The 13,976-nt window shown below is 33.2% G+C and overlaps 1 protein-coding gene across 12 annotated transcripts in view; it reads right to left on the reverse strand.

Annotated features, from left to right (window-relative positions):
* The window catches only part of ZMYND11 (zinc finger MYND-type containing 11), a 157,163-nt gene that overhangs the window by 47,438 nt on the left and 95,749 nt on the right, over nucleotides 1–13,976 (reverse strand). For 6 of the 12 annotated variants that reach the window (XM_037031940.1, XM_037031942.1, XM_037031938.1 and 3 more), the window contains exons 3-4: nucleotides 8,138–8,297; nucleotides 709–753 (exon numbers count right to left, since the gene is read on the reverse strand). In XM_037031940.1, the coding sequence (XP_036887835.1) occupies nucleotides 709–753; nucleotides 8,138–8,297 (205 nt within the window). Of the gene's footprint in view, nucleotides 1–708; nucleotides 754–6,221; nucleotides 6,319–8,137; nucleotides 8,298–13,976 lie in introns of those variants that run through there. The other 6 variants (XM_037031948.1, XM_037031947.1, XM_037031945.1 and 3 more) reach the window with 3 other exon arrangements.

Genomic DNA, 13,976 nt, shown 5'->3' on the forward strand with positions numbered 1-13,976 from the left:
TCCCTTTTTCTATCCTTACTCTCTCCCATACACCCATAAAGCAAGATGCAAATGAAATCTTTCTTTATGTATGTTTCATAATAGACCTAGTTTTCATAACAATTATAGAAATGAAAATATAATTCAAGTGGAGTAAAAGCAGAGAAACATCTGGAAGTATTGGTTACATAATACAGGTAACTAACCATTATCTGATCTAAGAGAAAATAGGGGCAGAGAATGTATGTGCTGTTCATTTTTTAACCATAACAATAACTGTCTAGAATATACAAAACATGCAAAGTCAAGTTCAAAAGTTATTGAATTATGAACCCAGGGTACTTTTCTGAGGTATAAATGTTATAATCATGTTTATGATAGGCAGAGTTGCCCACAATTTTTCTTTTACTACATAAAATTTACAAAGTGCTTTGACTTAATACTCAATAATGTATGCCCAAAAGCTAAGCCTGCATTTTTCCTGGATTTCACCAGATGTCAACAACTACTTTGATACAGCCTGATCAAAGCATATGTGAAATGTCACTTTAATACTTAAAGAAAGTTTTTAAAAAGCAAACCTGTTAGTAAAAAATCCCAAACTAGAAGATAGTATGGTTTCAATGAACAATTCTAACAAGTTAACTAAGCTAGGCTAAAGAAAGATAGAAATGTAATATTTTTAAAAGCAGATTTAAAGTAAAATAACATAGTGCAAAATCAGTTCACCTTGTTTGGGGTTGCTGTCCTGAAGAAAGGCTGCATACTGTAGGCCTTTCAAAATAAAAACAAAATAATCTTGGTCTCTCTACTATAACTTTGCTCAATATCAGGCAATATACACAGCTAAAGGGATTTCATACAGGGTCAAGCTGTTTATTATTTGCTATACAACTTACATTACTTTGTGGATGATATCAATTGATAATCTATGAATGTGCTATTCATGAATGAAAAGACAGTAGCATGCAAACTCAAGAGTCATTACTAGTTTAAGAGGAAACTTTTGATACTAAAACAAAACCTACTAATGGACAGAGAAAATCTGTCTCTTCAGAAAGTCCTGTGCCATGGAAACTATCATGTTAGAAAAACATTTTACTAACAAATGAAAGCAGTGCCATTATAAATTTCATGTAAGCCATGAATGCATGTCTTTTTGATGAAGCTTGATTTTTTTTTAAGCCAGGACTGATGAGTATGAACATGGTAAACTCAATACTTCACCAGAGATGTGAAAAAGACACACACTGTCTTCAGAACCTACTAGAAAACATTCCACAACTTAAAGCAGCTTGCTGCCCTATATCTTTGTCATTGTTCACAACATTTGGTTAAGATTCTGAAGCCAAGCCTGGCTCAATTCCCAGCTCCGGCACTCATGGGCTCTATCATCTAGGGCAGAATATTTAGCTTCTCTGTGTATCAGCTTAGTTACAGGTTTTTCGTAAGGGTCAATGAGTTACTATGCTCAGTAAGCATTAGCTGTGTAATTAAGATGATCTGTTTGCTATAGTCACAAATAGGAATCAACACATCACAAAAAGATGTGACACTTGTAATTATTCATGTGCAAAATTTCTTCAGGACTTTATATGACAGCTGATACAACATTTCTGTAAATTAGATGGAGCAAGAAATACTGTTAAGTCAATTTACAGGTTACAATGAAGCAAGAGGGTTTATGGGAGAACACTGTCTGGAACAAGGGCCTCCTAAACTATAATTCACTCTCATTACATTCAAAAGAAAATACAACTTTTAAAGTGATTATTTATATGCAATGAGCGGATGTTACATTATCAGATGTGTTTGGTGTGGTATTTTAACATAATTATGTTACATTAATTCTCTACAATTCAAGGTTTAGTTTAATTTGGTTAATCACTGAGGTAATAAGAATTTAATGATTAAATATTTACAGTATTTTAAATATTAATTTTAAATAAAATATTACAACATTGCTTAGTGAAACAGAATTTAAACAGAAAGAAAAAAGCTCTCTCTCGTTCACATACACATACACACACACACACACACACACACACACACAATCAATAAGCTGAAAAGAGTAAAACAGAACAGCATGACCCCCAAAATTCTACTAAGGTGGATATTATTTACCAAACAACAATAATTTTTAAGTACAATTACACTGAAATCTGAATATATAAAGTCACAGTAAACTGGTTTCTAATTAATTAATAATCACTAATACTTAATATTGTATTTAGTAAATAAACAATTATTTTTGTTTCTGAGATAGGTAATTATACTTGGAAAGAAATGCATAGTTCTGCACATAATTAACATAAATAAAACAAAATACATGTCACTTAAAAAATCAAAGGTATCCAAGTTGCATGAATTTTTTCACTTAGGACACTGAAAACATGACTGATTAATTTATGACAGCTGTAATTTATAACAAGGAAAATGCAAAGATCTATATTTACTATGCTATATTCATGAAGTAGACTGGGAGAGTCAAGCTGAATTCAGCAGGCCTCTCAATATTTTTTCAAGAACAAAGCCAAGGGGCATACTGTTCAATGGTGTGATTTCTGAAGAATAAGACATAAATCCAATCCTACCTCTTATCTAAAAGATGTGAGCTTAGCTACATTTAAATAAATACATGAACCACAGTTTCTTTTTGATTGGTCATTCTGAATCAGGATAAGCAGATGACAACAGAGGAGAAGTGTCAACGAGGGGGGGGACCCAAAAAAACTGGAGTTATCTTTTGGAGGATGATTCTCTTGTAGTACAGGGTTCCCCTGATAGGTAACTGTTCTAGAAATTCATCTATCAGTGTACCAGCTGGCATTGTTGTGAAAGGCTGCATTCAGCTTTAGTGAGTTTTTTCTGAAGACTCTTTCAGCACGTTTGCCCATTTCATAATGGGTGATTAACAAGCACATCTGCCCACACCACACTGAGTGTTCAGCAGTTTTTGACCAAAAACAGTATAACCCCTGTGCCCCGTGTTCCCTACTTAACACGTCTTCCTGTAAATCACTTTTTTTTGTTTCCCTGGCGCAAAAAAGTCCTCAAAGGGAAACATTTTTTGCCAATGTGGAAAAGGTGAAACAAAAATGGCAGAAACACAAAAGGGCATCAAAATCAGTAAGTTCAAAAACTGTTTTGAGTAGTGGAAAAAAGTCTTGACAGGTGTAGTGCATGAAATGGAGAGTACTTTGAAGGTGACTGAAGTTTACACATGTAAGAATAACTACACAATTTTTATAAATAAATTCCAGGTTTTTGGGGGTCCCCTCTCGTATCTTGCCTCTGTGTGAGTTAAGACTAAATCCATTTAGCCCCAATATAACATGTTATTTTCTTCAAGAAACTATAAAATATGTATTTTCATTAATTTTGCTTCTTAAAAGGTGTCAAAATTTTAATGAAAAAAGCAAAAATATAAAATTAATTCCACCATTTCATTTCAGACTACTTTAAAAGTAGTATGAGGTCCTGCTTTTGGTGGGGCAAACTTGATTATATAAAAAGTAAATACTCAAACTGAAGCAGGCATAAAAGCTAAGACCTAAGCTCATGTTTGCAGTTGCTTTTGAAATATAAGCAACAAAACTGGTAGAAGACTTCTAACTGAAAATGCAACCTGTGGTTCCTACACTGATACATTTTTTTTTTTGAACTGGCATTAAGTATAAAAGAAGAAATGAGACCATGAGTCTGGATTTGGCAGGTGAGTAAAGACAGAAATTGTTTCATAGCAAACATTTTTTTTTTTACATTTTTAAGTCATCCTCTACACTGGTGACCAAATTATTTAATGTCAGATCAAAAGTATCTGTCAAATAATAGGACAAAATCATAGCTTTGTGCCAGGAACTTTGAACAGAGTTGGAGGTCATCAAGTAAACACTAACTGTCTCAATATCAAAACACATATTTGACATGTCAAATTTATCCACAAATAATCCATAACTCAAGGTTACCTGTGAACCTATATTACATTAAATACTTTTTTGCCCTTTATGAGTTAAGAATTTAACTCATAAGAAATTAACTTGTGTTTATCACAAGAGAAGCTATTAAACACCAAACTTAACTGAGCCTAGGAAGTGGTGAAATTCTGTCCAAAAAATACCTTTTTCAAGCTGTTAGAATTAGGACATTTAATACTGTAATCAAATGTGGACTGAATGTACCATTCATATGTATTTATTTCTTTAGAGAAAGCATATAATGAATCAATCTATCAGAACATGTATAATTCTTTTAAAAAATCAGAAGAAAAAAGACCTTGATAGAACAAAACACTGAATGGGCAGATAAAGTTTTAGTCTGTAATTTGATCTGTAATAGCCTTTCACCAATATAATTCCAAAAGCTGTAAGAACTATCTGTAAAAGAATCACTTGGGCCCTGGCTGGTGTAGCTCAGTGGATTGAGCACGGGCCTGTGAAGCAAAGGGTTGCCGGTTCGATTCCCAGTCAGGACACATGCCTGGGTTGCAGGCCAGGTCCCCAGTAGGGGACACATGAGAGGCAACCACACCTTGATGTTTCTCCCTCTCTTTCTCCCTCATTTCCCTTCTCTCTAAAAATAAAATCTTTAAAAACAAAAACAAACTTTAAAAAAATTACTTGGATCCTATTGGTGAATATTAGTAACATACAAATCTGGAAGTTTAAGATGACAACAAAAAATTTACAAGAGTTTCTCAGGTTCAGAAAGCTTGTCATTTAAAAAATTTGTTGGTACATATACTTTGTTGACTAATATTTATTAGGCAAACCATTTAAACTGAGAGTGGCTTCATTTTTAATAATTATATTTTTCACTCTACTAGCTCCAACAAGTATAATTGAAATATCACCAGAAAGATGCTTTTCAATTGCTTAATTCTATCGTAATTTCTCCAAAGGAACTATCATTTCAATACGGCTCAAAATGACAGTGGAGAATAGCATTTCAAACTGTCTAAAAGTCATTCCAGTCTAAAAGGAATCTCAATACAATGAAGGCCACCATGTTTGACTTATACAGATGTCTTACTCTTATAGATGACATATAATTCTATCCTGAGATATTAGTAGAGTAAGGCTTATATCATTGCTGAATTTTATAAAAATAATTTTGCTCAAGATATGCATATTTTTCAATTGAATCAAGTTTAAAAAAATAAGCATTGTGGGGGGGAGCAAAGGTGAAATAAAAATATGACACCAACAAACTCTTTGCTCAACTATAATTGAGTGACATAAAGAAAACTGCTCTTGCCTACCTTGTCTTTCTCATCATAATTGTGGAAGTGAAGACAAGGAGAGTCCAACCTCTTTGCTAATACAAAGCTACTTCAGGGGATGTAACCTGTGGGACTTTTCAAAAGAAATAAATTTTTCCTACAACTCTGAGATACTGCCAGCTATTTTTAGAGGCTATAGAAGAAAAAGAGGAAGTGCTTTACTACCCATTTTTTCAAATGACAGAATTTCCCTAGGAGAATATTTGTAATTTTGAATTAAACATTTTAAAATGAATAACCAAAAAATCCAATACCATTCCTTCCCAAGGCTTATCTACTTATCTTTTTTTGATTCTGAGTCAGAAAGTTAACAAGATGAATAATATACATCTTTCAATTTAAAAACTCAAATTTTTATAGGCAGCATATCATATACAAGGTAGAGAAAGGACAAAGAAGGGTCCCAGACTCAATTACCAGCATGCAGGGCTGTCGCTCGCCCAAGATTTCCTTTTGCAAATCAGAAAACCAGTCTTCTCTAAAACTGGTTTTATTAGAATAAGACACTTTTACTGCCATAAGCTAGAAGACTAATGAATAAGCATACAAGTATATGATGTATCAGAACTGAATGGTACTTTCTATGTTGTGTGGTTCACAAGTGGCCCCATACGTAGTGGCCAACCTGCATGCACCACACAGTTCCTAAACACAGAACTGCCAAGTGTGAGGTGACTGTGCTGTGCCAAGTGCAACACAGGTATCCTTCTACATTATTTTTAGGGCATGACAATTGTAGCACATGATAGTCCAAGTAGCCAGGTGCTATACCAACCAGTCATGAGATACACAAATAATTAATCTCATCATTTTAAAGTTATACCTGAAATACAGATCCAGTGACTGTCTATTGTACACATAAGACCTTACCTCTTTCTGCCATGTAATGTTGCCTCTTAATTTTTAGTAGCTGCATATTTTATAAACTAAGCACAATTTTTACATACTCACTTGTACTTACATCATACATGTATACTTTGCATAAAAATGTGAATAAGGACCAACATGAATTAACAAAATCTGTATATCAGTTGTTTGATTTACATATAAGATTTCATCTAGAAAAAAGAAAAGGATGCTGCTATAAATATATGCAGTAAGAACATGTAAAAATAAAAAATAGAATATATAACTTAAGCAGTGGTGAACATAATTCATCAACTGTTCGTTGAGTAAACTGAACAAGGAAACTTCAAATCAAAGAGGAAAAACGCATGTGGAAAAGCATAAATCTAAAAAGTAAAGAGTACTAAAATCAATTTAATGAAAAAGTGTATCTGATCCACAAACCAAAATCCTGTGGATTAAACTGTATTTACTACTGGTTAATTACTATATAAATCTCAGAAATTATCAAGATTGCCTTCTGCACCAAATTTATAAATTTCCAAGTGTTTTGGGATTAGAAATTTTATATTATCTAAATTATTCTGAGTATAAGTAGGCTATTAATTATCAATGGCCTTCTTTTTAATATCCAATATAGACAGATATTATGGGTTGATTCTAAGAATTTCTTTGTTGGCAACAAAGTTGTATTTTTCTGTATGGAAGTCAACAGAAAAATTATTCTGATGTAAATATTTTTTACTTAGGTTTACAAAAACACTTTTAGTGTGCAAATCAAATAATATCAATGAAATTGAACATTTTTTCTTCTGTGTTTCATTTGTGGAAAATGTGAATTTTCTTTCCTGAAACCGTGAAGGCACAAACTGACAAAAACAGTGTTAATACTGAACAGGTTTCTCTAAGTTTGTAACTTGTTACAGCTTCATCATGTGGCCCAGCTCTCCACAGGGGACATGCTATGAACTCACGGTACAGAGCTGACCATTCCAAGTGTGTTGCTGGCTCATCTACTGTTAAATCAGAAAGTAAAACACTATTCAAAGGTTTTAGGAAATGTTTCCACAAAGATTTAATTTTAAGATTTGTGTTGTTGTTTATAATTTTAGATTTCAGAGAATTCATGAGGAAATACTCCTGAAATATCTAATTACTAAATCCATTCCTTTTAGAAACTAAAAAAACCATGTATTAAATATGAAACCTATCATTTTAAATGATGTTCCACTGCAAAAAGTAAGACTTTTTAATCAAGGTGTTAAAAATATCAAAAACGAATGAGATAGATGGCATTTTATACATGAAATCAGTCTTTACATACGAAAAAAGCTGTACTTCTTATATAACCCTGAGTATAAAATTATATACTAAGAAAAAAATAGATTAAAATATTCCTTAAAAGAGAATTCAAAATAGTAAAAACTAGGTAAAAATATAAAGAAAATTAATGTTCTTTCTTACGACTTTTGTTCAAGAGCGACAAAACCCACTATAGCCACACTAATCAAAGAAGACACTGGTCAGGGATGCCTAGCATTTGGAACCTTGCCCTGCGCACCCCCCTGCAGCTTGGCTCTGGGCTCTGACATAACCCAACTTGAGTAAGGTATGTCCCTAGGAAGACTTAGGGACTCAACAAATTCAATTTGTCATTGAATTGAATTCAATTTGTTGAGAGAGCATCAACATTCTCCTGCACTAAAATTTTTTTTACTAATATTTATTAAAGAAAACACTCATAAATACCATTAATTGTGTGTACATTAAAAGGGCTCTTGCTTGTTTTGTTTGAATTTTTCAGATTCAAGGTAACCTACACAGAAGCAGGCGCTTTGTAAAAGTGAGGTTTCTTTTACTAAAGAAACAAGAAAGCACGTGTCCACCCCACCAATGTAGGTCCTTAATGTTAGTAAAAAAAATTTTCAGTAAAATATTACTAAACTTCTGAAAATGAATTTTTAAAGGTTGTATTTAATGTTCAAAAAGTTAAGTCAGCTTCTCCAAATTTATCAAATAAAACATACTTACAATCTCATCTCCTGGCAACCAATATCCTTCTTGTTCAATACCAGCTTTTGAACCTTTGCAGCCCACAGTGAGAGTTTCAACAATAAGACCATCTTTGACAGCCAAGCTCAGCTGACGGGTGGTCTCTTTTGGATGCATACCGTGGACTCGAGACATGTACCTGAACACATACACACACAAAAAAAAACAACAAAAATCCTTTAGTACTAAATACATAAAAATGAACAAAAATAAGAAAACAGATGATTTACTATTTTTTATTATAACGTACTTATGAGAGCCCTGCAGGAAGGAAAGAAGGGAGTCCTGAATACTGTCTCAATTACTGTATTTAAACCTCAATCCTATTTTGTATATTTAGAGGAATATTTCTTCAAAATAGTACCAAGCCAGCAAATATACACATAAATCAGATTATATTCACACATTCCATTTAGTTTTAGTCTCTAGAGCAATTATCACTAACTTGTAATCTGTGGATTCTAAACTCATAATTTTATAATCTACAGCCATAGAACTTTAGAATGCAAAGTGCTTTTATTCAAAACTGAGGAAATGACACCAAAGAAAATACAGGAATTACATGAGTGGTTCTTACCATATAAAGAAAACAAGAGTATTTATGATTAATAAAGCAAAAACTGATTTTCAATAAATTATACTTTGGACTAGATCACTAAAGCATATAAGTTCTTTCTGACTTGCAGTTACATGGCATTTTTTAAATACAATAAAGATAATATTTCAAACATACCCTGTACCACACAGAACACTATCGGAGATCCCCTTATATTCACCAACTATGCTAAACTCGTGTTAAACTTTTGTCATAGTTGCTTCATATCTTTTTTTTTTTGCTTTTTAATGAAATAAAATGTTATAGAAACCGGTGAATTTGTATCATTTTTCATTCCCCTCAAATCAAACCCTCTATCAGTAAACTACTGGATATCCCAGAGTCTGTTTGGATACCCAGAAACAAAAATGTCATGAGCCCTGACCAGTATGGCTCAGTTGGTTGGAAGTTATCCTGCAAAGCAAAATAAGGTTGCTATTAGCTTCACAGTCAGGGAACAAGCCCGGGATGAGGTTTCAGTCCTAGGTCAGGACACATATGAGAGGCAACAGAGAAATGTCTCTCTCCCTCTTATCCCTCCCTTTCCTCTCTGTAAAAATAAATAAAAATGATCTTTTAAAAAAGCGTTTAAAAAAAAAGACATGAGAGAAATCAGGCCAGCCCTAGACTCTACAGAGAAACATTCCATGGTGGAAGTCTAGGGGTCAATGCTTACAGTCCTCACAGAAAATAAGACAATAATGTATAACAATTTATTTGTCATTTAAGTATCAACATCCAAAATAAATCTTTTGAAAAATGCAAGAACACATTACTGAAGAACCTTCTAAACTCAGAAGACAAATTTCAACAAAGAAAAGTAGTAAACCTTATGCAAAAGACTTATGGTGAGCCTTCTGTACTTGCAGTTTCAGGAAGGTAATAAAATGTCTAGTTTCTCTGACAATGCACTAACTGAAGGGTTAAGAAAAGACATGGGATTATGGTGAACCTAACACTGGCCCTAACAAAGCAGACTTGCAGTAATAACAAATGGTGGAGGGATAGGATGAAGGTGAAGTGAGTACACATACACTGATTTTGTCACTTTTACTGACTAATTCTAATAGTCTAAGGTGATAAATCATGTATATTTTGATATATAAAGGTCATCACGAACAAAAACACCAACTGAAGTTTTGAATGTGGAGATGGGAGATAAGTCAAATTAAAAACCTACTAATGTTCTCCCTGTTTATTATACGGAGCCAAGAGAGATTATCTTAGGAATTAAGAATACTATTTAAACTTGTGAAAATACAAGAAAATACAAAGCCCTTAGAAAATACAAACTTTTCAAATTATCTAAAGAAACCCGTAAGAGACACATTATCTTTGGTAAAATAAAGATAGTAGTAAAATATTTTGGTAGTAAAATAAAGAAACAAAAACAGGTAGTATATTAAATAATCAGAGGACCAAAACTAAGTAAATTTGTCTTTTTCATAACACGAATTGGTTAAGTTCAACAATTAAAGAGACAGACTAAATCACAAAGCAAAAAAAAAAGCAATGTTTAGGAGAGACAAACTTATAGTGACAGAAAGACTGAAAAAGAATGGGCAAAGTCACAGTACAAAAATACAATTCAAATGAAGCTGTGATAACACTGCAACTGGGCAGAAATAATTTTTTGAAAAGGCAAACAGGGCTCAGGCAGTGAATAAAGCAAAACTATAAGAAATAAGAGAATACTGAAAGAAATACAGTATTATGAAACTTTAATGCACTTCTCTCAGTCCACAAAACCATCAAGTGAACAAAATTAAGGACAAAGAAGACCTTTAATTAACTAAGTTTATTGATGAAATAAATCTAGGTGAATTTATTCTGAAACACAAAACTACCTCCAATAGGTCCAAATAAGTCATTAAAACTGAGCATAAAATAAGCCATAAACACAACCTTAACAAATGTCAATAGTGCAAGACATTTGCTAGTCACCATGAAATTAAATCAGACATTAATAACAAGGCTAGAAAACTCTCACAAACCACTGAATCAAAAAGATTTTCTAAAAATGGCAAAAAAATTATTAAAAAGCTAAAGCAGTGCTAGTTAAACAGCAAAAATTATAGAACTAATAATATTAATCCAAGAGCCCCTTCTTAGAGAAAACTAAGAGACATCATTAGCTGATCTAATCAACAATGAAGAAATAAAGCACAACAACATACAAAATAAGAAATGTCTACAGACTCAGTGGATTGAGTGCGGGCCTGCGAACCACACGATCGCGGTTCGATTCCCAGTCAGGGCACATGCTTGGGTTGCAGGCCAGTTTCCGGCAGGGTCCAGTCCCCTGCAGGGGATGCATCAGAAGCAACCATACATTGATGTTTCCTTCCTCTCTCCTTCCCTTCCCCTCTAAAGATAAATAAATAAAATATTAAAAAAAAAAAAGAAATGTCTACAGAGACATAACCCTATGTAAAAAGAAAATTAAAACAGCCGTAAGTAACTACTATGTTAATTTCTGTACAAAAATATATGAAAAACACTATAATTTTCTAGGAAAATATAATGACCAAAACTTGCCCACAGAAAAAACAGAATTGTTAAAAAGGACAGTTTTCAAAGAAAGATGACATTGAAAATGAACTTCCCCCAAAACAGAAGGTAAGGATAAATTCCTATGGTAATCCTAACAAACTTTTAATGAACAGACAACTCCAATGTGACTTAAACTCTTCCAACACAGAATAAAAAAGGAAAAGCAAGGGATCCAGCAAAATAATGGTAACAACCCCCCAAAAAGGCAAAAAATAAAGTCCCATAGGAATACTGGTAAAATACTAAATAAAATACTCAAATATACAGTCTAATGTTAAATAGTGGCCTAAATTAATAAATGTTAATAAATCTAAATATCAAAATAATGTACCATAACCAAGTGTTTAGTTCCAGGATTTCTAGGAATATTAAGAAACCCAGAAATATAATTTCTTAAGTTCACAAATCAAAAGTGAGAGATTATTAAGAACTCTGTACATGTTGAGAAGGTATTTAGTAAAATTATTACCCAGCCCCTAACAAAATAGAAATGAGTAAATACTTCCTTAACCCAACCAGTAATATTCAAAGATGTCTTTAACACTCTGCCAAAGATAACCAACATGGCTGAAATAGAGAAAGAAATGGGGTATAAAAGTTGGTTAAGAGTTAAAATGACTATTATTTGCAGATCAAATATCAAGGAAACCAGCTGATGTACAATAATAAATAATCACATAATTTAATCAATTACTTGTACGAGTAAAAGTTATTATACTAAAATTACTAGCCTTCATCTATACAAACCAAAAAACTAATTAGATTTAAAATAAGACAAGACCACAATCATTTACAAAAATTGTAAGAAAAATAAAACACCTAGTAAAAAATAGAAGAAATGATATGATCTGAGTTAAAAGCCTGAAATTCTACTGATGCTAAAGAAGATGAACAAATGGAAGACATACCTGGTATGTGGATAAAAGATAAAATCCAACTTGCCTTTAAAATAATTTAACAACACCCTGGCTGGTGTAGCTCAGTAGACTGAGCACAGGCCTGCGAACTAAGGGATGGCGGTTAGATTCCCAGTCAGGGCACATGCCTGGGTTGCAGGCCAGTTCCCAGCGGGGGACACGTGACAGACAATCATACATTGATATTTCTCTCCCTCTCCCCTTCCCTTCCCCTCTAAAGATAAATGAATAAAATAATAATAATAATAATAATAATAATAATTTAACACCACCACAAAGTAGGAAAGTGCACTCTAAATTTCTGTAGAAAATTCAGTAAGACCTTCCCAGAATTCTTTAAGAGTTAAATCACATTTGAAAACATTATAGTACAAAAGTAATTAAAATACCATGGAACCAGTGCATGGAGAGCAGACTAATGGAACAAAGCATCAAGTTCAGAAAAAGACTCAAATACACATTTAGATTATAATAAAGACAGCATTTTAAATTAGCAGGTGAAAGACTGATTGATCCACTCATCTCATTGGGACCTTGGGCGTGCTAATTTACAGAGATGTAGTTCTACCCTAGTCTGTACCAACAAAAAAAATACCGAAGAGATCAAAATTAAATATTAAAAGGAAAAACCAAAAATTATTAGAAAGGAAAGACTAAAGAGTAATCCTGGTGTGAGAAACCTTCCCAAGTTTAAAAGAAACACCAAGGTGATATAAAAAGATTAAAAATTTACCACAAAATCAGCAATTTTTACATAATGAAAAAACACAAGCAAAATTAAAATACAAATGATAACCTGGGAAATACACTTTTAAATCCTCATTCAAGAATATGTTCATTGATTTTACAGAGAAAGGAAGAGGAGAGGAGAAGGAGGGTAAGAAGAGAGGGAAGGAGAGGAGGAGGAGGAGAGAGAGAGAGAAAAAAAGAAACGTCCATTGGTTGCCTCCAATACACACCTCAACTGGGGATTGAACCCTCCAACCTCTTGGTACGTGGGATGATGCTCCCACCAACTGAGCCAACCAGTCAGGGCTGGGAAATATACTCTAATGTATAACAAAAGACCTAAGAAAAACCACAAAATAACACTTTGTATCTGTCAGATTCATAAAGACAGAAAGTCTGACTCACTGCACTGGTGGATTGGGCTCAATGGGAAAACACATCACTGGTGAGATGTAAATTAGTACTGCAGAGGCATGTGTGGTAGTACCACAATTCTGTTTCTAGATAGACTTTTTTTTTTAAGGATATTTTATTTTATTTTTTTTTTAAAGATTTTATTTATTTATCTTAGAGGGGAAGGGAAGGAGAGAGAGAGAGAAATATCAATGTATGGTTGCCTCTCCTGAGTCCCCTGCTGGGAACTGGCCTGCAACCCAGGCATGTGCCCTGACTGGGAATCGAACCGCGATCCTGTGGTTCGCAGGCTTGCACTCAATCCACTGAGCTACACCAGCCAGGGCTAGATATACTTATATATGTGTAAAATAACAGACAAGAGGAAATTCGTTTTGACATTGTTATCAGCAAGAAAACACTAAAAACCATCTAAATATACATTTTAGGGGATTGGCTAATTTATAAGATAACTGTATCAAGGGTTATTATATAATCATTAAAGAAATGAAGCAGTATTATAGATGCCTCGATGGCATAGCTCTAACATGTTTAAAAAAAAATCATGATACTGGAGCTAGTATATGAAATAGATAAAGAATGCACACAACTCAACAGCTTTTTAAAAATC

This window comes from Sturnira hondurensis, unplaced genomic scaffold (genome assembly GCF_014824575.4).
Source record: "Sturnira hondurensis isolate 20B ecotype Veracruz unplaced genomic scaffold, ASM1482457v3 Scaffold0021214, whole genome shotgun sequence".
Lineage (NCBI taxonomy): Eukaryota > Metazoa > Chordata > Mammalia > Chiroptera > Phyllostomidae > Sturnira > Sturnira hondurensis.